The sequence below is a fragment of the Pteronotus mesoamericanus genome, unplaced genomic scaffold, assembly GCF_021234165.1.
Source record: "Pteronotus mesoamericanus isolate MK-2021 breed Mesoamerican mustached bat unplaced genomic scaffold, CSHL_Meso_final contig_221, whole genome shotgun sequence".
Taxonomy (NCBI): domain Eukaryota; kingdom Metazoa; phylum Chordata; class Mammalia; order Chiroptera; family Mormoopidae; genus Pteronotus; species Pteronotus mesoamericanus.
Window position 1 is genome coordinate 20,323,337 of NW_026555092.1, and position 25,496 is coordinate 20,348,832.

Here is a 25,496-nt window from a genome sequence, read left to right on the forward strand (position 1 = left end):
TCACCTATAAGCGGAACCTAACCAACAATACAAAGATGCAAGGAAAATATGACCACCAACACTGAAAGGAAAAGAAATCAACAGAGACAAGAGGGAAGGCGGTGGGATGGGCAGGGAAAGGGAAGGGAAGGGGAAAGTCAAGGAACATATAGCAAGGACTCATGGACAAAACCAAAGGGGAAGAGCTGAAGGAGGGAAGGAGGGAGGGGGCAAGGGAAAGTGGTTGGGGGGAGGCAGAGACAAATGTATTTAAAAAAAATTTATGTTAAATAAATCAGTTTTAAAAATAAAAAATAAATAAAAAAATAAAACAGAAAAGTAATCACGTCTCCTTCACCTTGTTTTATGAATCCAATGAGGTGCTGCATGTAGAGGTCCTGACAAGGGGCACTGGTGGGGATCGGCCCCTCCTCCCCAGAAGGCCTGTCTCCTCTTCAGGTTTGCACATGAAGAAAGGACTACCAGGAAGGCCACAGCTACAATTTACACGTTTTATTAAAACAAGCTCAATGTGTCATAGCATCGTTGTGTTGTATAAAGGTCTGACATACGCATGTCAATTTTCTTCAGGATAACTCAGCAGCTCAGCTTATATGATCCCAGGTTTGCCTTCACGTTCTCCAGCAGGCAGCAAACTCAGGTGGCTCCGAACAGGGCTGGGCTGCCTTGGATGTGGCTCTACCTCAGGCACAGAGCTCCTTGTAACTGCCCCAGACCTGTGCTGCCTTCCACACCAGGCCCGAGAGAGATGAAGCTGCAGACTTGGTCTCTAAGGCACTCATCTCCTAATCGCTTAAAACCAGTTAGAATAATAGGAAACTGCCAATTAAAACCTTTCAAAAGTATGGACATTCAGCAAAAGAAGAGCGAGCCTTTGTATGCTCTGGCAAGTCCGTGGGCTTGCAGTGGGAATTTAAACTCCTATCTTTGCTGGAAGAGCATGGTTAAAAAAAAAAATTTTTTTTAAAGCGAAATAATACTGACTTCAGAAGCAATCCCAACCAAACAAGGAAGAGGATGATAAATGAGGGACATGCTTCGGTCACGGCAAAGAAAGATTATGTGCTTCTCTGTGCTCCAGACTGGAAGACTGATCTGGCTTCCAGAACGCAGTCTCTCTGCCCTTCCCTGAATTGAGGGGATGGCTTTGCTCAGCCCTGGGGGAGGACATCCAGAGGACAGAGGAAGGTAGAAGGACCGACTGAGCGGGGGTGACAGTGCAGGGAGGGAAGAGCCTCTGTCAGCTTCTCAAGGCTGGCTCCCCGAGGGCTGCAGCCCCAGCGCCACTGCCGCTCATTCACGAGAGCAAGCTGGATCCAGGATCTGCAGGCGGAGAGCAGGTGGGCAAGAGCCCAGCAGAGATGTCCCTGCCTCAGGCGATTATGCAAAGTGACAAGTGATTGCTTTCCTTTTCAAAGACAACCCCTTTGGAAAAAGCTTTTTCCTTGAGGTCTCCAGGGAAATGGGGGTTGGATGGGAACCTCAGGGCCTTGGTGGACAAAAAAACCCTGCTGCAGCCACGTGGCCGTCCCTCTGCCATCTTGAAGACTATGGCCTCACAGGTGCCCAGGGGGCAATGCCTGGGCAGGCCTAGGGCCTGAAAGGTGTGACTGGAGTCGGTCAGAGAGCTGAGGGTGCTGGGCACGATCCCTCATCTCCACTGCGGCCTGCCTGGGCCAGGGCCCTCCGACGGGCCAGGCGTGACTTGGAGGGAGGGGAAAGCTTCATGGAACAGAGGTCCTCGGCCAGTGCCTTTGACTCCTCTGCCAGTTCATTCTCCTCGTGCTGAGACAGCTGGCGATTAAGGGCAATGGCCTCTGCTGCGAAGAGTGTCAGGTCCACGGTGCTGCTATTTCTGCAGCAACAGAGGAAAAGCAGAGAAAAAAAGGGAGACAGGACTCAGTGGCCTCAGCCAGGCTAGTTCCTTGACACCCCCAACTGCTGCAGTTCCATACTCCCGCCAGTTTTGCTGAGCCGGCACGGGGCTGCTCTCTCCAGTCATTCTTGCATCGGTTTGCAATCTGATTTCACTGAGGCCATAATGGCTTTGAGTCTCAATTACTGTCCTTGGACTTAAAGAGGACTTTCACTCAGAATACCCTCCTCTGCATGGAGCCCTATCAAGAGAAAGGGCCTTGGCACATGAAGCCTGCTCATGTATATCCCTCTCTCCCATCAGGGCAGGGAGCTCCAAGAGCAGGGACTGTGCTTTTGTGTCTGTGTCCCCAAAAGCCAGCTCAGCACTGGCACATAACAGGCACTTTGGGTTTGCTGAATAAATCTGCTAAGGTGGATCTGAGGTTTGGAGCCTCAAAGCATCCGGATGCAGCTCTAGAGAGTCAGGTAGGAGCCCAGGATGAGCAGTGGCGTTCTGGCTCAAATGAATTGAGATGACAAAGGTGTAAGACTTCCCTATGTAGTTCCTAGAAACTGGCCACGAGGTTGGTTCCTGGAGGAGTTCCCACAGTGCTTTAGCGATGGCCCTTTGGGAATAGGGCAGTGCTCACTAAGAATGTAAGTGTTAAAAGGAACTTAAGTCGAAGAGATCCAAGTTCAAAGTCACACTTGCAAGGTTACCGTGTGGCCCTGAGTAAGTTATCTTCATCTTTCTGTGCCTTAGTTTTCTAAACTATAAAATGGGGTAATAGGAATACCTGTCTTTGAAATTTATCATGAAGACTATGGATATAATCTATATAAAGTCCCTCGTACCATATCTGGCGTGTGGTATTTACTATACAGTGGCCATTATTATTAATGCTTGTCTAGTAGTATATATATCTAGTAGTATATATATCACATTTGATCCTACTGCCTTACAGTGCCCCCGATTCCTGCTACCTTCACCAAACCATGGCAGCAGAAGGAAAGCTTGGTGTAATAACCCACAGATAAGGTCTGTTTTGGGGCTCCAAATGGTAATTTCCAGTTAGGATTTGAGTGTTTACGCAAAGCAGGTTTTTCTCCTACAGACAGCCCAGGGAGAGGCCTTGAAGGTGCTGGAGGGCCGGGGAGGAGCAGAGGGAGACATTTACTGCAGGGGGTAAAGAGAGAAAGAGAAGTGGGGAGAAGGCAGGCCAGGGAGCCACTTCAGGGGGAGGATTACCTGAGCTCCCCGTCCCCCACCTGCATCTCAACGTGGCTGAGCTTGATAGTCAAAGCCAAGGAAGGAAGGGTGTTGGGTGTGCTGGGAGCTTTACCTCTGGAGGACTTGCGGTGTGGGGAGTCCCCTTTCTGGAGCCTGCTGGAATGGGAAGGAGAGACGCGTGGGTCAGTGCTCCCTCCTTCAGGAGCTGCCCCCTCCCACGCCAGCAGAGTGAGTAGGTTACTCCGGGCTCTCACCCAACTCAGGGCCGTGGCCAGGCTTGACTGCAGGGTCAGATCTTCCAAGTAGAGAAAAAGCAAGGGACAGCCCTCCACCCAGCTGCCTCTGCATGGAGAGCCCTCTCTTTGACTGGAAAAGTCTTAATCATCCTCTAAGACCCTAGGGTCCCTTTCCCCTGTGAGACATTTTCCATTCCCTGACACTTCCCAACCCCTGCCTGTCCAAAGTAGGGGCGGGTCATTTTCTGCTGGTGCCCCAAGCATCTGCCAGGCTATCCTGTCACTTTTTCCCTTGTTTCCCTCTCCCCATTTGACCATGAAGAAAGGGACTGGGTCTAACTCATCCCACTATTACCAGTGTTTGACATGGTGGGTACTCAGCAAAGACAGCAACTCTTGAGTGGTTGGGAATTAGCCACTCAGAGACACTGGGTAGCGCCCCACCTGTAACATGGGGTTGTGGGGGCCACTGAGGCTGACTAGGGCCTGGAAGACGAAGGAGACACAGTGACTTTCAGGAGGTCTGGCAGACCCCTTGGAGGGACAGACGTCAGGTCCCATGGCTAACTAAGGAGGATGGTTAAAAATGTTTTCTAGCGAAGACTTAGATCCTTACTTTGGTGAAAATGACATCATTTTTGCCTTTCGAGCAAGCTGCCCCCAAGCCCCAGGACCACAAGCAGAACGTACATATGCGCTGCTAATGCAGCCACACAGCAAGCAGGGCATTTGCTTCTGGGTGCTTTCAGCAAATGATCTTTTTGTACAAGGGGATGGTACTACAGGTCCCAGTGACGACACCAGGCTGCTTCCTGGGCTGTATGGCTCTGCCAATAGTGGGATACATGTGCTGAATTCCGCAGAGAAGGATGGGTCAGCTAGGACCTCAGTCTGTAACCAAGCTTAGAGCCAAGTCTATGGCCAGTATGGGACTCAGGGTGGGGCTTGGTTAGGAGCCAGTTCACTCTATGTGCACAGGAATTGAAAGTGCTAAACAATCTCCTTCCAGCTAAGGTCAGCCACCTGGGTATGAGAGCTTCCTCACGACCATGCTGAAGGCCTGAGGGCATGGAATGCCACCTTTCCCTGGGTTACTCACCCCCTGCACCCATGGGTGCTGCAGAACTTGGGCGGCGCTCAGTCTCTGCTTCGCATCTCGAACCAGGAGCTTGGAGATGAGGTCTTTGGCCTCACTGGAGATGTGTGCCCAGTCCTTGTCAGGAAACTCATACTTGCCTTCTTGGATGCTTTCAAACAGTTTGTTCTAGGTAAAGAAGGTTCCTGTTGAGGTGACACCGGCCAGGGGTGGGCAGGATGTGCCTGTAATTGATGTAGTCACTCTGGGTCCAACTGGCCTCAACTGAGGCTGTAGCTCATGGCTGGGGTATGCCACACACTTGCCACACTCTCCCCTAAATCATCAAAGGACACAGAATGCCCTTGGCAGGCAGGATGACCATGCTACTTGGCAGGCTGGGTGTTGATGTGTGGGAAGTATCAGTTAGAGAACAAAGCTGGGAAGCCATGGCCCATCATGCAGGGCACTCCAGGAATGGGCTGCTGGCAACCTTTCAGGTCTCATCTCCCACGACCATCAGCCTTGTACCCTACTCTTCTTCCATCTACACATTTAGCTGTTGCAAACCTTCATCTCTTTGCTTGTGCTATTCTTCTGCTTGTATTTCTTGCCCCTCTCCTCTAAGTAAGGTGCATCCTTTCAGACTCAGCTCAGGTATGATCTTCTCTAACAACCCTCCCTGAAATCCAAGGTGGGCTACGTGACCAGTTATCTCTATTTCACCGTGTGGCTGCCCTTGGACACAAGAGGGAAGGGGCACTACATACCCCTTTCCACGTCAGGAACAATCCCCACACCCAGTTCTGCCCGGCATCCCACAACCATGCTGACTTCCAGCTGGCCCTCTGCAGTGGGTCCTGGGAGTGCGCTCACCTGGCACACCCTGCAGACCTCTCCCTGGTCCCAGCCACAGTCGGCCCCACAGTGACCTACAAAGGGCGGGTAGCCACTCAGCATGATGTAAAGGACCACTCCCAGGCTCCACAGGTCACAGCGCTTGTCGTAAAACGTGGCCTCGTCTGTGAAGACCTCCACCACCTCCGGGGCCATGTATTCTGCAGAGCCGCACTGTGGGGCCAGAGTTGGGGAGGGGGGAGTGGCAGAGAAGACAGAGGCTTAGTCACAGGGAGAGGGGATGGCAAAGAGCAGAATGTAATGGGACTTGAGCCAGAGGATACAGTTGCAGAGCAAGAAGCTGTCAGGAAAGCCAGCCAGAGAGCTCACCTGACACCATCAAGGCACTTAGAAAAGCTGAGCCAACTGAACTTTTGGAAACTGAGTCCTATCATTCCCCGTGATTCACGTGACTTGTTCCAGGTCACCTTCTTATCATTTTAGGTCTTTTTCTAGTAGGCAGAGACCCTTGGTGAAGAAGCTCTAGGAATGTCTCCCTGCCTCAGCTCTCTGTTCATAGTTACGTAATGTATAGATACTTCAGTGTATCAGAAGCACGGTTCTGGGAGGGAGATCTGTGGAGGTTAATTCCATAAAGCATGGTTTTCTTAAAGTGAAGTCCTGCCCAGCTTCCCTGCTACCTTAGAGTGAGCAAGTACAAGGATTTAGAATTAAGAGACCATCAAAGCTAGGACTCTTAGAACAAATCTAATCTCTCTGCTTCTCCCATTTATAGATGGGAAAGCCAAGTACTAGAATGGGACAGGGATTTATTCAAGCAAATCAGTGGTAAACCCAGGATCCAGGATTCCTTCCTCCCATCCTTGCACAGAAAACTGCTGATAAAAATAAAAAAAATTCTTTTTGCTCTCCTCTTCATTATTTCAGATTCATCAAGAGACACCCCTCCCACCTCCAACACACACACATAACTAGTTTGATGGAAAGACAGTAAGTGGAGATAGGGCATTTTCTGTTACTGGCAATTAGAGTTAATGACTTTGAGAATAAGGTAGCTCAGTGTCATAAAGGCTAATACAAAAACATTTCTAATAATGTTGCTTAGAAGAAGGCATGGGCATAGTCAAATGAATGTCTTAAAAAAGGTTATAGGAAAATTCACTTATAAAGCAAGCAAATCTCAAAAGAATCATAATCATAGTATATTGACTATGTACAGAAATGTCTTAGAAGAAGCAGCTCCCAGCAGCACCATCTGGGCAGGAAGTGTGAAGTGAGAGAAGCAACAGGACAATTCAGCCAAGCAAGGCTACGTGCAGAGAACCCGGGACTTCAGTTCTCATCACAGAGAGACCGCACTCCCCATCCCCCATCACAAGCTGATGCACTGGGACTAGGACTCTCTGAGCTATCATGTGTTCATATGTCAAAGAGCTGACCCAGGAATGGTGTCTGTCTTTACCTGGGTCAGGATCCAGAGCTCAGCCTGTTCTTACAGACATAATTTGTCTCATCATTGGCGAGGACGCATCCCAAGCTAAAAGCTCTAGTGTCAGTTTCATTAGCAGCTAAGCACTGGGGCAGGGAGGACATTATCAGTACAAAGCAGTGAGCCAAATGACAAATCAGATGGCAGGAAGAGGTGTAAATATGCTTGCTTTTCCTTCCTTAGCCCACTGTTCTGGACTCCAGAGCTTTGGGTCAGGGGCACTCCAAATGTACAGAAGCTCAGAAGAAGGTGGCACGGGGTGTCCAGCCATACGTACTGGAGTGGTCAGCTCTGGTGTAGTTATGGGGGTGCAGGAGTTATTCAGTTTCACCCCACTGCCCAAGTCAAAGTCACAGATTTTCACTGGAGACACCTGAAAGGGAAAGCAGAGAGTAAAGGTTACAAATATAAGAAACCAAACGGCATGAAGACCAGGAGGTGACTATGTGGGTGCATACTTATGTGCCTGCTACATCGAAGCCCAGTTTTACCTGTCAGGTCATGTTTACTTCCCTCGGGTTAATTAGAAAGCACCTGAGGATGTATCCTAAGGTGTTCTCTTCCCTGTGCTCTTTCCTTATTTCCCCACTAAGAGAAACTATGCTTCAGACTACTGTGAATTTAGTATAAAACAAGTAGCAAACCTAGGGAACTCTTGCCAACAAACAAAGTATGTATAGGGTGCAACACAGGAGTTTGAAAAGTTAGTATGTGTTCCTGGGACATTCCTTGCAGACCAATTGGTGGAAGGCAAAGGAGTTATGAGTAAAACTCCTGACCATCTCAGGTGGCTTAGGGTGACCACTTGTCTTTGCTTGCTTGGGCCTTTGTTGGTTTAAGCCCTGTAAGTCCTGTGTTTCAGGAAACTCCTCAGGCCAGAGCAAACCGGGATGGCTGGCCACTCCAGGAGTTACCGATATAGCAGCCATGCCCACCAGAACTGGATGCTGCACCTGAGACCACAGACAGCATGAGTTATCTCTGGAGCCATCCAGGAAGGCAGTTTGTGGACACACGTGAGAACGGCCTGTGTGGTGGAAGCAGCACAGCGACTCAAAAATGCTGGTTCTGTGAGTCTCAGCTCAGACATTTACTTGCTGGGGGAGTCTGAACAAGTCTCAACGGCTCCTTCTTCCCTTTCTTTCCTCCCTCTCTCCCTTTTCTCCTCCCTCACATTTTTTTTCCTTTCTCTTACATTTTTTCTTTTCTTTTTCCACCTAGCCTCTCTTTTTTTTTATTGTGATAAAATACGCACACACATACATATACAAAAACATAAAATATGCCATTACACTATTTTTAAGTGTACAATTCAGTGGCATTAATTACATTCACACTGTTGTGCAACCATTAATGGTATCTGTTTGCAGACCTTTTCCATCATCCCAAACAAAAACTCCGTACCCATTAAGCAATAACTCTCTATTTTCCCCACTCCTAAGCCCCAGTAACATCTAATTTACTTTCCATCTATGTGAATTTATTTATCCCAGATATTTCAAATAAGTGGAATCACACAATATTTGTCCTTTTATATTTTACTTATTCCACTTATCATAATGTTGCCAAGGTTCATCCATTTTGTAGCATGTTTCAGAACCTCATTCAGTTTTATGGCTGATCAATATTCCATTGTATGTATACTCACATTTTACTTAGCCATTCATCTGTTGATGGACACTTGGGTTGTTTCCAGCTTTTGGCTATTGTGAATAATGCTGCAATGAACATTGATGTTCAAGTTCAAGTCTCTGTTTTCGATTCTTTTGGGTATACACATAGGTGTGGGATTGCTGAGTGGTATGATAATCCTATGTTTAGCTTTTTAAGGAACTGCCAGACTGTTTTCCACAGTGGCTGCACCATTTTACATTCCCAGCAATACACAAGGATTCCAATTTCTCCATATCCCCATCAACACTTGTAACTTTCCATTTCTTTTATTATAACTATCCTAATAGGTGTGAGGTGGTATCTCATTGTATATCCTTAATGACTAAGGGTGTTAAGAATCTTTTCATGTGTTTATTGGCCATTTGTATATTTTCTTTGGAGAAATGTGTATTCAAGTTCTTTGCCCATTTTTTAATTGGATTGCTTTTTGATGTTAGAAGTTCTTTATGTATTTTGAATATTAAACCCTATCAAATATATGATTTGCAATGTTTTCTCTCATTCTGTGGGTTATCTTTTTATTTCCTTTCTTTTAAATATTTTTATTGGGTTTATTGGCATGATATTGGTTAATAATATTATATGGGTTTCTTGTGTACAGTTCTACAACACATCATCTGTATACTGTATTGTGTGTTCACCACTTAAACCCAAGTCTCCTTCTGACACCATTTATCCTCCTTTACCCTCTTTTTATTTTATTGATAATGTCTTTTGATGCCCAGTCTCTCTTAATTTTACTTTTTCAACCATAACAAACGGTTACCAAATCTGTGCCATGAAGATCAAATGAAAGTACATTGTAAACCAGAGGCAGGCAATATGACAGGGTAGTTCAGAGTGCTCATGGCGTTCTGGGTGAGGCTACCTGAATTTTAATCTATACTCTACTACTTATCAGCTGAGTGACCTTGGGTAACTTTCTTAATCTATCTAAGTTTCAGTTTTCTCATTCATAAAATGAAGATACTAGTATCTACCTCATGAGAGTTTACAAATGGTAAATAAAATAAGTGCTGGCACACTATAAGTACTCAATAATGTTAACTATAATAATTTTATTTATTTATTACATTTTATTGATTATGCTATTACAGTTGTCCTGATATTTCCCACTTTGCCCCATTGCACCAAGCACCCCCCACTCCCTCAGGCAATGCCTCCACTACTTTTCATGTCCATGGGTCATGTGTATAAGTTCTTTGGCTACTCTATTTCCTACACTGTACTTTACATTCCCATGGCTATTCTGTAACTACCCATTCGTACTTCTTAATACCCTCACTTCTTCAGTCATTCTCCCACACTGCCCTCCCATCTGGCAACCATCAAAATGCTGTCTGTATCCATGATTCTGTCTCTGTTCTTCTTGTTTGCTTAATTTGTTTTTTAGATTCAATTGCTGATAGATTTGTATTTTTTGTCATTTTATTGTTCATAGTTTTGATCTTCTTTTTCTTAAATAAGTCCTTTAATGCTTCATGTAATAGTTTGGTGTTGGTGAATTCCTTTAGCTTTTTCTTGTCTGGGAAGCTCTTTACCTGCACTTCATTTATAAATGATGTCTTTGCTGGGTAGAGCAACCTTGGCTGTAGGTCCCTGCCTTTCATGACTTTGAATATTTCTTGTCAATCCCTTCTAGCCTGCAAAGTTTCTCTTGAGAAATCGGCTGACAGTCTCATGGGAATTTACCTGTAGGTAACTGCTCCTCTCTTGCTGCTTTTAAGATTCTCTCTTTAACTTTTGGCATTTTAATTATGATGCATCTTGGAGTGGGCCTCTTTGCATCCATCTTGTTTGGGACTCCCTGTGCTTCCTGGACTTGCACGTCTATTTCCTTCACCAAATTAGGGAAGTTTTCTTTCATTATTTTTTCAAATAGATTTCCAATTTCTTGCTCTTTCTCTTCTCTTTCTGGCATCCCTATGATGTGAATGTTGGACCTCTTGAAGTTGTCCCAGAGGCTGCTTATACTATCATCATTTTGTTGGATTCTTTTTTCTTCTTGTTGTTCTGATTGGTTGTTTTTTGCTTCCTTATATTCCAAATCATGGATCTCATTCTTGGCTTCATCCACTCTACTGTTGTTTCCCTGTAAATTGTTCTTTATTTCAATTAGTGTATCCTTCGTTTCTGTCTGGACCGCTTTTATGCTGTTTAGGTCCTCGGTAATTTCTTTGAACATCCTTATAACCAGTGTTTGAACTCTGCTTTTGATAGATTGTTTGTCTCCATTTCATTTAGTTCTTTTCCTGGAATTTTGATCTGTTCTTTCATTTGGGCCATGATTCTTGTCTCCTCATTTTGGCAGCCTCCCTGTGTTTGTTTCTGTGTATTAGGTAGAGCTGCTATGACTCTATCTAATAGAGCTGCTACCCTGGTGCTGGAGCCCAGAGGGAGTGAGTCTGAGTAGGTTAGTCCATGTGTGGGTTCTTTAAGAGGAATTTCTTGGGGTTCCAGCGGTTTCTTCCACCAACTGAATCCCTTCTGGTCATGTCTTGGCAACATGGCCTAATGTAGTAGGTTTCTTGCAGGGTCCAGTGGCACAGCCTCCCCTATCACTCAAGCTGGGTTCTTGAGGCGGGTCCTTCATGTGCGCTGAGTTCACCCTCCTCTTGTAGTTGAGCCTTGACTAAGCTGTTGGCAGGTAAATAGGAGGGATTTACCCAGGCCAGTCAACTGCAAGGACTGGCTGTGACTAACTTCCGCCCTCTGTGGAGGGTCAGCTGCGCAGGGACTGGGTGGTGGTGCTCTAACGTGGTCTGTAGCTGTCCACTGGGTGTGCTGGCCCTGTGGTTTCCCAGATGGTGCAGGCCAAGGTCAGCCCCTACCTGTGTTTTGCCGGGGGCCACTCTGCCTGAGCTATAAAGCAATCTGAGATGGCTGCTATTTCTGCCTGGCTTGGATATTCCCAGGAGAAGCCAAGCTGTGAATCTAGGCTGGCTGTTGCTAGTGCCAGGCCTGGGGCTCACTGAGGTCTGCTGTTACTTGTTTCAGGAGATTTAGGAAGTTGTAAAGCATGATCCAAGACCAGCCATTCACATGGTAAAGGAACTTGGGTGGGCCCATAAATTGGGTAGGGTAGAGCCTCTTGGGATCTCCAAGGTGGGTCAAACAGTGTTAGCCAGGTTGATAGAGTCTCAGATATGGCACCAGCTTGCCTGGGTGGAGGGTTTAGAAAAGGGACAATGGCCTCTGCTCACCTTGATGCGAGACACTTCAGTTTCTCTGTGTGTACCACTGTTGCCTTTCAAGCTGCTACCCTGGTGCTGGAGCTCAGAAGGAGTAAGTCTGAGTAGGTGAGTCCATTTGTGGGTTCTTTAAGAGGGACTGTTTGGGGCTCCAGCAGTTTCTTCCACCAACTCAATCCCTTCTGGTTTTTGCAGCCAGAAATTGTGGGGCTTAACTTATCTTCCTAGCACTGGAACCCTGGGCAGGGATGGCCTAGTGTTGGGCTGAGACTCCTTGTTCCTGAGATACCCCTGCTGAATTTTTATCCACCACATGTGGTTAAGGGACCAGCCTGTTCCGCATCTGCACCCTTCTACCAGTGTGGATGGTTGTGATTTCTTTAATTCTGTAATTGTTAAGCTTCCACTCAACTTGATTTCTGAGGGTTCTGAGTGATGGCTGTTCTATATTTTAGTTGTAATTTTGATGTGGTTGTGCGAAGAGGCAAGCCATGTCTGCCTACACTGCCTTCTGCATGTGACAGCAATTGTGTTTCTGGCATTGCAATCCTTCCACCTGTTCATGTGGTCCTTGCCTTGCACTGGCTGGCCAGCCAAGCAGCGCAGTGGCTAGCGCGGCTAGCAGCAGTGGTGCCTTCTCTCCCTCTGAGGGCTCTGAGTAACCGCAAAGGGCCGGGCAGCCCTGGCCTGTGTCTTCTATAAAGCTGTGGCAGCTGCAGTACTACTTGCAGGGGGCAGGAGGTGGCGCGCCCTGTTAACTACAATTATTAATAATCATGATGATAATAATGATTAATCATATAGTTTAATGCCAGAGCCACTGACATGAAGGCAGAAGATCTCACTGTAACTAATACATTACTGTTCCTCACAAGAGTTTTAAGTACCACCCTGGCTGGGTAGCTCAGTTGGTTAGAGTGTTGTCCTGATACGCCAAGGTTGTGGGTTTGATCTCTGGTCAGGCACATACAAAAATCAACCAATGAATGCACGAGTGAGTGGAACAACACAGTGATGTTTCTCTTGCTCTCTCTCTAAAATCAATAAATAAATGTTTTTTAAAAAGAGTTGTTAAGTACCAGGTTGACTCACATATTTGCTCACAGCCATTCCTTATCTAAGAGATATCCCTCAATTCAGACCAAGACACATGTGTTCATGCATACACACACATACACAAACACAGAACTATGAATGTGGGCCAACAGATCTACCAGGGGCCTAAATCCCTCCTAACAAACACAGAATTTCTCAAATTCATACATGCTTATGGAAATGAAAACACTTCTAATTACTAGTAGATTGAGTTAATGGCAAGTTTAAAAAAGATGGCATTTGTTCAACCCCAAGTATAAATGTTTTCTTTTTAACAGGCAATAAAAACAGAAACAGAAATCTTTTTCAATGTTCACTTCTAGTGGCATATAAACCATGGCATAACCATCATTTATAGGCAGAGATTTGCTTCATATAAGATTGAGTTATTTAGAACTCCCATCAACTGCTCTAAAGGTAGGTGCATAGACTAGAAAAACATTCATTTTGTGTGGGTCTCATATATTTTACAAATTCTCAGGCTTAAGCCAATCATACTGCTGAAAACAGTGGAGAAGGAAAAAGGATTAACTCTACCTGGAATATAGAAACACTACACATTAGGTATAACATTCTCACATGTCCATAATTAGCAGTTCAGGTTGGTACCAGAGGCTGAGAGGACTGCTAGCAACCTATATGGAAACAAGGTAGCTTCCCTGCATCAATGTCAAAACTGTAAAATCCTAAGTTGGACCCTAAGTACCTTTTCTGAAGATTCACACAATATATTTTCTGGCTTCAGATCGCGGTGAGCAATGCCTGAAATGACAAAAAGCAACGAAATGGTTAACATACGCACATAATTGTCAAACATTCCACACACAATTAATTTTTTCCAAATGCTGTTGTTCGCAGATTAATTCCCAATTATGGTACATTAAAAAGTCAACGAGCTGCAGGAGGCAGATGTAAGCAGAGACAAAGCAAAAGCACAATTGAATCTGTAAGTTCTTTTGAAGCAGAAGCTTTAGAAATCTGGCAGGGATAAGAAGGGCTAAATGAATCCTGGCCAGACTACCGATCAGCACTGCAGGGACAACCAAGAATAAGAAGCCTAACAGGAAGCAGAGCAAAGAGCTCTGCAAACGGCCCTGTTGGAAGAGCAATGCAGAAATAATGAGTGCCTTGTTTAAGAGCATCTCAGGGGGCTAAGACTGCTCTACCCCGTTTCTTCTTGTGTGGCCGATTAAAAAAACCCCCCCAAAAACCCTGCTCTGGTTGGTGTGGCTCAGTGGATTGAGTGATGGCCTGCGAACCAAAAGGTCGCAGGTTCGATTCCCAGTCAGGACACATGCCTGGGTTGCAGGCCAGGTCCCCAGTTAGGGGGCGTGCAAGAGGCAACCACACATTGATGTTTCTTTCCCTCCCTTCCCTCTCTCTAAAAACAAATAAATAAAATCTTAAAAAAAAAAATCCTTCATTGGGACTTCCTTAATGTTTAGAGGACCAAGTGTTAGTTAACAAATCTCCCACAGCTTGTCCAACTCCCTTCTCTCCTGCTCAGCATATCCAAGGCAGTCCTTCCAGAGGCATGGCAAAGGCTGCTTTGACCCACGGGATGCTGTTCTTAAGATGAGGCCCCTTCCCCCCTGCATTTTGACCAGCATTCTGAAGGACACTGCATATAGCAGCTGATCCCATGAGGGGTTAAAAGCTGCTGACCTGGACATGAAGGCACCTTCGGGAAAACCACCCTCTAACCAAAGAGGGGGGGCAAAGAACCAACTCACAGCGCCATGGAGTAGTGGTGGACCCAGAAACCTCCCATTCCTCTTTCCTCCTGCAGAACCGTATGGTGCAGAGACATAAGGGCTGCAAGGCTGACCAAAAGCTGAACAGCTACTGCTTGGAAGTACTGGAAAGCAGCAGAGGATTCTTGGGTAACAGGGAAAAGCAGAGTCTGCTTTACTGAAACTCCCTGGGTGATCAATTTCTCAGGCAGCCCTCTGACTCCCTAGTAGGTGACAGAGGCCCAGCCCACTGGAGGCCCTTCACTAGAGGAAAAACCTGAGCTCCAGCAGGCTCAGTGACTTCATCAGTCACCTAATTGAATGAGAACCCAGAGCAACTCAGTCCAGGCTGCACAAATTGAGTCGGGCTACAGCTTGCCGCACTAAAAGTGAAAGATATTTTCCATTACAGCAAGTGCTCCCACAGAAGGATCATGAGCCACACATGGAGCCTTGCTCTCCAAATAGGTGCTGATGGCCCAGTCGTCCCCCAGCCCGAGAACTGAGAGCCATGTGTAATAATAGGCCTGCCTCTGTGAGCACACCAGCCATCGAGCTGCTCTGTTTCATTTCCCAAAGGTTAAGCTGCAGTGTGTCCAATATTTAAAAGTATGGAACTTGTTTCCGGGCTGACCCATTCTTGCCCAATTCATCTTCCCAGTGTGAAGTTATTTAGAAAACAGCCAAGTTCAGCTGGAAATCGTTTTTCATCCCCTCCAACTTCTAGGCACATGGGCAGCTGGCCAGCTAGATGTTAACAAGCACTTCAGAACTCCTCAGACACTACCAGCCTCTGTTCCCTTTAGTGCATTCTTGTAAAAAATAAATAAATAAATAAAAAATAAAACCGCCTTTACCCCCCTCTAAGGTATGGATCTTGTAAAAAGCGTGACCCAGTTTTGCAATCTATGGAGGCAGCTTGGGGAGCAGTTGTAAATCTTTGTCAGGCAGGTGTTACCTACATGCATCCCAGCTTTCAGAAACAGAACCACTGCTATTCATCATGCTGTGGAAAGCACAGACACCCTCTTCTAGGAATTTTCATCCCATGTACAAGTCAGGCCCCCAACTTGGGCACTGTCAGTCTGCAGTCTCTCTCCAGACACTGGAGGAAACGAGGTGGAATCAATGAACCTGAACCTCCCGCACCCAGGCCACACCAGTCTGCACGGTGTTGCTGGCACAGGTGGGCTGCGTGGACAGGATGCCTACAAGTGGTCCTGAGCACTCACAGCCAAGCTGGCTGGCCTGTATCCACAAAAGTGAAGGGAGCAGAGATAAGTCAAATGATTTGCTCTGCCCCCCGCCCCCCACCAGGCAGAATGCTTTAAGGGAATTAATATTAGAAAGAAAAATGCTTTCTGTCTGGTGGGGGGTAAGGCTGGAGGAAATAACATTATTGAAGAACTAGGTACTATGTGCCAGGCACTATGCTCCAACTATGTTATACATATACAATACACAGATAGGACACACACAATTATGTAAGCCAGCAAGTACAGATGAAAGCCTTAGAATAGTGCCTAGCATACAACAAGTGTTAAGTGTTAAGTGTTGGTAATATAACTCTTTCTTTATTCTTACCATCACTCTGTGGGGTAAGCATTATTACTGAGGGGGCACATAGCTTTTAAGAAGGTAAAGCCAGAATTCTTTTTTCCATGGCACCGTAGTTCAGTAAAGTTAAAAGAATGTATGCAATAATTAAACATATTTATGGAATGCAAAAATACCCAATTTGCAAAAATATTTAATTTCCTACAAAAATTTTTTTAAAGGATTTATTTATTTGTTTTTAGAGAGAGGAGAAGGGAGAGAGAAAGAGAGGCAGAAAAACATTGATTGGCCACCTCTTGCACACCACCAACCAGGGACCCAGCCCAGCATGTGCCCTGACTGGGAATTGAATCAGTGGCCTTTTGCTTTGCAGAATGATGCCCAACTGAGCCACACCGGTCAGGACTATAGATGATGTATTTTGAAACTAGAAAGACTAACACCCGAATATTTAAACCAGAGTGATTGAATGATGCATGTTTTGCATCTTCATTGGGAAGGACAAGAAAATCATACACATCTACACACCCGCATATACCCTTGCTCAAGATGAAATTTATTTTCTTCCCTGAACTTTCTTCTGTAATTCTTATCAATTCTTTTTTTAAAATAAATTTTTAAAAGATTTTATTTCTTTATTTTTAGAGAGAGGGGAGAGGAAGGAGAGAGGGAGGGACATCAATGTGTGGTTGCCTCTCGCACACCCCCTACTGGGGACCTGGCCCGCAACCTAGGCATATGCCCTAACTGGGAACTGATCCAGTAACCCTTTGATTTGTAGCTTGGCACTCCATCCATAGCCACACCAGCCAGGGCTGTAATTCTTATAGGTTCTTAATAGCTCCACAGCTTTCCACCACCCACATCAGAAGTCTGAGAGTCACCCTGGTTTTCCCCTGCACCCTCTTGGCCATGCCTGACAGCTGTATCAGCTCCTAGCCCAGCCTTCCACCAGGCCGGCCTTTCTCCCTTGGTCCCCATAGGCTGGTCAGCCCTACCCACCAAGGCAAAGGCTTGGCTCACCTTTGGTGTGCAGGAAGTCAAGGGCGGCAGCAACATCTCGTACCACTCGGCTGGCTTCTCGCTCATTGAAGTGCTTCCGCTTCTGAATGTGGGCCAGGATGGAGCCTGGGGGGCAGAGGGGACACAGGGGCCTGCCTCTTCAGGCTCTACTAAATACAACTTCTCACAGGCCAAGTTTCCACAAGTGTGGGGTGGGAACATAGGCTTATTCATTGCTGAATGTCCACCACCAAGTGTGGTTCCTGGCACAGAGGAAGTACCAGCACAAAACTGTACTGAACTGACCTGAACTGCTATCTTCTGTACCTGTCTATGATGAGTACAGAAGGAAGTGAGAACAACTATTTAAATGCCAAAAGATATAAATGCCATTTGTAATAAAAAAGAACTAAAAGTTCTGGATCAGTTGACCTGGGTTCAGGGGCCTCTCTGTAGAAACTTTTCTTCCTTTGCATCTGATCTCAGGTCCAAATAAGTGCACAGCCTACAAACAGAAATGCCACACCCTCACTGGATATGTAAAGGTCTAGAAAAAGAGAAAAAACTGCTTCCTCCCCTGAACTTTCATTATTATTATTATTATTATTTTTTGTTGTTGTTGTTGTTGTTGGCAACTTCTTTGAGAAGTCTCTGGGATTCATGATGGATGATCATCACCCTGGGCCTTAATCCGAAGTCCAAACATATTCTCAACATTAAGTACCTCCTTGCAATTTCTCAAAGACCAAGTAAATTTTCTTGACTAACATTTATTGAGTAGTTATTGTGCCAAGCACTATGTAATACTCTTCAAATAGATTATCTAGTCTAGCCTCACCACAATTTTACAAAATGTACAAATACATTTTATAGATGGGGAACCTGAAGACAAGAATGTTTAAGCAACTTACTCAAGATTATACACCAGTAAGTGGTGGCATCAGGACTTAAGCTCAGTAAAGCTGGCCTCTGAACCTGCACAGACTTCCCCTCAGGAGGACCTGTGGCCTGGATGCTGGGGGGATGGGTTGCCCCGAGCCAACCACACTCTCTTTACCCACCACGTGTGGCCTCAATAGAGCTGCGCTGAGTGATATGGTTTCAGCTGCATCTAACATTTCAAACATGTAATTCACAGTCCCTAGTGTTGTTGGGCGGGGCAGGGCAAGCACAGGCATGAACATATGGCTTGGCTCCATGTGGTCTGTGCTCACTACTGGAAGCCAGTATTTCTGGACTGAAGGTGTCCTAAAAATGGTACTTGTTTACTTTATTATCCTTGGGTTTTGGCATGCACAGGAGATGAAAGATCTTTCACTTGCCAGATTAAACAATCAAGGGATCCCAACATGCTAGGAAACTTTCAGAGAAAACCAGCTCCTAGCTAGGTCCCAGGTTTGCTTTACTTTGTGAGTCTCTTGTTTCCAACTCCATACCCCATTGTTTTAATAATATTAACTGCTAACAATTACTGAACCCTCAGTGCCTACCGGGCACTGTGCTAAGCATTTTACATGAATTATACCATTTAACCTAACAGCATCCCCAGGAGGTGGTTGCTGTCACTATCCCTGCTTTACAGATGAAAGAATATGTTTGGAAAGGTTAAGTGACTTGCCCAAGGTCACACAGCTAGTAAGTGATGGAGCTAGACTTAAACTTGGCTTTGCTGGTTTTTAAAGCACTGTCTCTTAACCACCAACCCTCTCTGTGTAGCCCTCTACTCAGCTCCAGACACCTTCCCTAATGTTCACCTCGTAAATGTGTCCTAGCATTGGGTGAATGAGGAGGACAAGGGCTTCTCTATCTCCTTCTCTTTATCAGAAAAGCAACTTCAATGTACATCCTGGTGATTATGTGTATGGGTGATGGCGGTAATGGTGATGGTCAAGAATGGCATCTTTCTATCTGAAGGACAGCACATTCTCAGGCCTCCTCTCTCTCCTGGGCCTGTGTCCTAAACAGTGGGACCCTCCTCTCCCTTAGTGAGCCTTTCTGGACTTCACAATGTATGTAAGAGCTTCCTCCCACAATTAATTCAGTTAAGTAGAGAACATGTCAAAACATGGATTGATAAATTGGTGACTACGTATGTCTATATATGAGCCCTATTATAATGAGAAGGCATTCACAGAATGCCCACACAGGTGACATTCTAAGCTCTGCAAAATGCTAATTATCATCCTTCCCTCCGGCCTCCCTTCTCCCAAATCAAGGGCAGTTTTAAGTCCTTCATCCTTTTTATTAGCTTGACTCGTTTTAGACGTCTCTGGGATTCATGATGAATGATCACCACCCTGGGTCTTAATCAGAAGTCCAAACACATACTCAACAGTTAAGTACCTCCTTGTAATTTCTCAAAGACCAAGTAAAACCTTGTGTCATCTTCAAAGAACTCAATCAGCTCCAAAATGTTCCTTAAATAGGGAAAAATAGGAGGAAAAGAAAAAAAAAATGAGAAATGGTATTATATATTAAAGCCCATTTACAAATATACAATGAAAAAATATATATAACACCCTGTAACAGGGCAGAAATCAACTTGAAATCAAAATGCTTATTAAAGACGCATGTTTGAGAAGTAGCCAATGGTGTTAGCAAGATTCAGGTCACCTTATCTTTCCATAATGTTTAGTCTCTGGTGTTTTCACCAAGACTGTGCTGTCAAACCCCAACCCTAAAACCCACTAGGTAGAGTTATAAAAAAGTCCCGGTCACATTAAACTGAATAAAATCTGCAGCCGACTGGAAGCAATTGCGGCTAATAACGCTGAATAGTAGGTGTGTGTCCTGGAGGCAAGCAGCAAATAATTACTTGCCCTCCCTCTTGCCCATAAATCACGGGGCAGTATTTACATTGCCTGGAGAAAATGGAAACATCTGTCAAATAGACTTGGGGCCTAACGTGGGCACCGCTAGACCCTAACTGCTAAGCGCTGCTTAATGAAACGGCCGTGTTCCCGGCCACCATAGCACTTGTGGCCTTCCCCGGTGAGCACTCTCTGTCTGCCTGAGCATTACTGTGCTCTGCCAACAAGGTCGTCTTGTAACTCAGTAGGGAAGCCACCAGCCTGGATATTGGAGGTGTTGGGGGCTTTTTTTCTTTTAAAGAACGAAATAAACCAAGTAGAGTCTCTAATGCTGAACTCAGAAGCTGCAGGCTGAAAATAAAAATCTGTCCCTCATAAAAAAATGCTGACCACTTTGGGAGACACCGGGCTTTTACTAGTGTGAAGGCGTCCAAATAAGATGGCCAAAATGGCCTAATTTGAAAGAAGATTGTAGAGGCAGTGCCTGGAGTTAAATCAACAGCAGCCCCCATCCTCCAAGCTTAATGACAAAGCCATCAATACCAGGCCACTGGCTCCCTGCTGACCCTGCCATGGAGGGAAAGAGAGGGGGAAGCAGAGTCTTAGAGGTGACCCTGATTTAAAGCCACAGCGGGAGAGCCACTCATTTGGAGCTGGTGGTGAGCAGACTAAGACGGGGCTAGAGAGCACCTTGGCCCAGTTATCAAGCACAGAGGGTCAGACCAGCTCTCAGAACCCTCAGTAATAGCTGCACATATCAGACTCTCCTAGAAACAGAAAACAGCAGCAAGTATTCCTAATAGTTCTCATCATTCTCATCTATTAATCTGAGAAGGTTCCTAAAGGTTTCCACTAGGCAATACTCAGTCAGCCCAGTTTCAACAGGCACTTGAAAAAAAAAACAAAAAACAAAACCCATTTGTGTCCCAGGCACTCATTCAGATTTCTCACTCTTCTAATTTGCCTGAATTGCTGATATTTATAGTATGTCAGCTGAAACAGGAGGTAGCTTCTTTGCTGCTGTTATTTCTCCTCTTTTTTTTTTTAAACACTGAAAGATGGCAAGAGTTATATGCAGTTGTGGGGGAAGGAGTGAGAGTTGGGGGCAGGAGATGGTAAGAAGCAACCTCCTTTTCTGTAGACAAGTGTCCCCTCAGAGAAGGAGCAAGTAGCCCAACACTATACTCACTTATTTCCTTGACACTGATAGAGCGTCTCCACCTCTCGAAATACCCTACTCCGACTATGCCCTGCTTGTTTTTCGATGATCTGTGGGAAGAAGGACAGCTGTCAAATATACCCACCTGACCTCAAAACACCCCTCCGCAGGAGCCCTGTGACAGGATGGAATACCAAATTGGCCCAAATCAGTTTCAAACACAAGCCTGGAGTAGGCCTTGGTGACACAAGCACTCTGGCTCTGTTAACAAAGCAGCAGACTGGCTTGAGGGTTTTCCAGCCTGGCTGCGCCTGTTTGACTCCGGCCAAGCACCCTGTTTGACTCCGGCCAAGCACAACACTGTGGACGCTGCTGAGGGCAGTTCCAGTTCCCAGATGCCCGGGGGAGACTGAGGCAGCAGCAAAGCTATCTCTACCCAGCTCTTACTTCAAAGGCCCCTCTTTCTGCCTTCCGGGTAAGAATTTACAAGCTCTACTGAAGGATCTCCTAGTGCTGAAGGAAGAGCAAGGGGGATGAAGGGCACTGAGGACAGGAACTAACTCCAAGGCCCAGCTCAGATGCCACCTCTGCAGTTCTTCTGAGAATTTACACTTCGGTAGGCACTGCATTAAGTCATTTAGATACATAATCTCTTAATGCTTACACCACAATCTCCCAAAACAGGAAGCGGTAAAGCATTTTGCCCACAGTTCTGATAGGTGGCAGGGCGGGAATTCAAGCCCAGAGCCGCCTCCGAGGCCCTTGCCAACCTATACCTGTGTGTATTTCATACCGCTTCTCTCAGAGAACCTAGGGCCTATCTCTTCTATGATACTGTGGGCTGCTCCCCATCCCCACCATATTTGGAGGTGCTTGGCACATACTGACTGAAGGAATGGGTGAGCCAACAGATGAGCAGGCGGTTTACACAGGGACTGGCTGACTCAACGTCTCTATGGACCCAGAGCTTCAAACTGTGTGTCAAATAGAGTCTGTGGGCAAGTGTTCTGCAGAGTTGGCTCTGCTTTGCAGCCCCACGGGATGAGTGGGCATCAGACAATGACATCTTGTTCCTTCATTCCAAGAATGCTGGGTACAGTACTATAAACTTCTCCAATATGTTGCAGCACAAATATCCATGACAACTGTAATTTTCTAAATAAGTCCATATCTGTTAATAAACCTCTGGATCCATTTTCTGCACAAAGAGGTGTAGGGCTGGGATACAGAAGCTATGCAACTTGTTCATTCACCAAACATTTCAGATCTAAGTCAGGAAGAACTTTCTAGCAGGCAAGCTGTCAAGCAATGACATAATTTGCTCCAAGGAGGTAATGTGGGAGTGGAACATGGTACAACTATTTGAAGATTTACAGAGGAAATTCAGGACTAGATTATCTTGAACTTTCATTCCCACCCTGAGACTCTAGTATTTATCAGTTGGATGCTGGTAGGGAAAGCCCAAATAAAACCAAGTATTGTGAAGCCACACTGGGAGAAGCAGCCCATCTCTAGGGAGGTTTCAAAGAACAGGGGGAGACATGAGACATGGACATAACCACTGAAACCCAAGAATTGCCAAGCCTGGGTATATCTTTGCCAAAGATGGCAGGGGACACAGAGGAAGGGTCTGGTTTTCCTCTCGTGATCCAACTTTGAAGAAATAGGTCTATCATCCAGAAATGTAGTCAGACTTTTGAAAATTAATTGACATGTGTAGTTTTTATCACATTTAAGGCATGTTTTTAAAAAATCACTTGTAATTTATACTGATCTAGTTCCAAAAAGGAAATGAGATAGTGATTTTGTTACCATATAAAGCAATACTTCAGGCAAAAAAGGAACATGGCTTAGCAGAAGTGTTCTACTTTATATACCCACAGCTGGGACTATGGCTGGTTGGTTAAAAAACAACAACAACACCTCTTTCAGGAGTCACCTTGGCTGGGTTTGTCCATATGAGGCAGCGATTATGCCTGGTGGCTCAGGTGGATGATTTGAAATAAGTTTGAATTGTCCCCTTGGGTTTAATAAGACCCTGTTTCTAGATCAGGGGTTCTCAAACTTCAGTGGCTAATAGAATCACTTGGAAGCTTGGTAAAAATACAAAGGCCCTGCAGGGACCACACTTGGAGAACCGCCGTTCTATATCCACCTCTTCTTCCATGGGAAATCAATAAGCGGAAGCACAGAAGGGTGAAGTAAGCCACTCCAATGTCACACAGCTAGAAGCCACCTCTCCTGCCCCACAGCTGAAGTGCTCTATCCTCATTATCAGGATACTGTACATCACTTTAGAGCATTTTGTGATTTGTAAAATGATTCTACTAATAGCAGTTCATTTTTATTTTCATCTTCATAACCAATCCATGAGACAGGAAGAGCAGGCATTATTATCTTCATTTTAGGGATCTGGGAACTGAGGCTCAAGGAGATTCAGTGACTTTCCCAAAGTCAAATAGTAGTTTTTCAAAATAGAAATTCAGGTAGGTCATCTAATTCCAAATCTGTTTGTCTGGTCCCTGAAGCTAACTTCATTTGTCAGATTAATAAGAAGAAGCTTACCCTGAGCTAGGTATTATTCTAAAGCACTTTACACATATTAACTTATTTAACCCTCACGACAATACTATATAGGTTCTGTTTTTACATCTATTTTACAGATGAGGAAACTGAAGGACAGAGTAGTTAAGTAACTTGCCTAATGTTACATAGCAAGTAGAGAAACCAACATTTGAATCCAGTGAATATGGCTTCCAGAACCCCAATTCTTATTCAGCCACTGTATTGGGGAATATAAAATTATTTGGTTTAGGATGGACTATTCGCAAAGTAAAGCCTGGCATCCAGATGAGACACTCACTTTGACAGCATACTCTTTGCCATTCTGCAGGCTCACAGCACCTTGAACTTTGGCATAGGCTCCTTCTCCAAGCAATTCAGAGGTCAGCTTGTACGTATCTAAAGATGAAATGGATGAGAGGAAGAACAAGATGAGTTACACTTTGCAAGTCAAGATGGAAAGAAGAGCTTCTTTCCCTCAGCTTCCTTGGTCTGACAACACAGGCACATGACGACTCCATAGCACAGCGACAAGGATGACCATTAGGTCCCCTGCCCATCTCAGGTCTCAGTTTCTCAACAACTAGACCACACTGAAGGCATCCTGTTCCCCATTTTAGAAATGAGGTCAGTGAAAGGCATTCAATTTGGCACACCTGCCTCCTGAACACCTACTATGTGTCAGGTAGCATTTTAGACTCATAATAGGGACAAAGCAAGGAATAAAATATAGTCCTTGCCCTTTGAGGATCACAGTCCAGTGGGGAAGACAGACACGTACACAAGTGATCCCAGAATAAACCAGACAGTGGGAAATACTATCATAGAGAGACAAGACACAGTAAAAAAGAGCCAGGGAAGGGCAAGGTTATATGTATCTGCTCAGGGAATCTGGGGAAGCCCTATAGGAGGGGTCCAATTTGAATGGACACCATGCATCCATTTACTCATTTGCTGAGCACCTGCTATGTGCCCAGTGCTTTGTTGGGCACTGGTGATACAAAGGGGAATAAAACGCTGTTTTGTTTTATACCACATACAAATAAACTCATTTGATGTTTTGCAGAAGATTCCAGAAGTCACCCACAGGAAACAGGAGACAGACATAAATGTAAATGGATGCCTTGAGGTTTTTAGGGTGCTGAGTCAGAGCAGTTCTAACAGAGTAATAGGCCTGGGTTGAAAGAACTTTCAGGTGCCTACCCAAGCTCGCAAACAGCACAAGCTCATTGAGCCCCTTCTAAAGGCAGCCACAGCTCCCCCATGGCCTCTGCTACGCTGACCTCCTTCTCCCTTGGCCTCCATTCCTCAGCTTTTTCCTCCTGAGGCAGTCTAGCATTTAAACCCACTCACTGGGCAGAATTTTAACCATGAAATTAGATTTTACCACTCTGAGTCATGAGGAGCCCTATAATTGCACAAGCCACCCTTGAATAACAAGAAATACTCTTATGTTCATTGAAAGAGCAAGACCTGTTGATTTGGAAACTATTTTTTAAAACCTTGAGACTTTTGTCCATTCCTTCTCTCCTTACCCCCTCCACCCCATATACACACATCTACTGTTTGAGTTAAAGACAAACAGAAAAAACCCTGCACTAAGTACATTCTTGGTTTCATCATGGTTTGGTCTTGACAGCTGTTTAAGAATATACACTGCTGTACACCTATGTTCATTGCAGCATTATTTACAATAGCCAAGATATGGAAGCAGCCCAAGTGCCCATCAGTAGGTGAGTGGCTAAAAGAGCTGTGGTACATTTATACAACGGAATACTACTTAGATGTAAAAAGAAGGAAACCTTACCTTTTGCAACAGCATGAATGGACCTAGAGAGTATTATGCTAAGTGAAATAAGCCAGTCAGAGAAAGGCAAATATCATATGATTTCACTAATATGTGGAATCTTATAAACAAAATAAACAAACAAAATAGAAACAGATTCACAGATACAGAAAAGAGAATG

At 45.2% G+C, this 25,496-nt stretch overlaps 1 protein-coding gene across 4 annotated transcripts in view; it reads right to left on the reverse strand.

Moving 5' to 3' along the window:
- Positions 1-488: 488 nt before the first annotated feature.
- The window catches only part of MKNK1 (MAPK interacting serine/threonine kinase 1), a 44,733-nt gene continuing 19,725 nt past the window's right edge, over positions 489-25,496 (reverse strand). For 2 of the 4 annotated variants that reach the window (XM_054572174.1, XM_054572172.1), the window contains 10 exons: positions 23,831-23,928; positions 20,998-21,077; positions 19,342-19,415; positions 17,020-17,124; positions 13,413-13,468; positions 7,024-7,119; positions 5,276-5,470; positions 4,424-4,588; positions 3,201-3,244; positions 489-1,855 (listed from right to left, as the gene is read on the reverse strand). In XM_054572174.1, the coding sequence (XP_054428149.1) occupies positions 1,621-1,855; positions 3,201-3,244; positions 4,424-4,588; positions 5,276-5,470; positions 7,024-7,119; positions 13,413-13,468; positions 17,020-17,124; positions 19,342-19,415; positions 20,998-21,077; positions 23,831-23,928 (1,148 nt within the window). In that variant the 3' untranslated portion in view covers positions 489-1,620. The remainder of the gene's footprint in view (positions 1,856-3,200; positions 3,245-4,423; positions 4,589-5,275; positions 5,471-7,023; positions 7,120-13,412; positions 13,469-17,019; positions 17,125-19,341; positions 19,416-20,997; positions 21,078-23,830; positions 23,929-25,496) is intronic. The other 2 variants (XM_054572173.1, XM_054572175.1) reach the window with 2 other exon arrangements.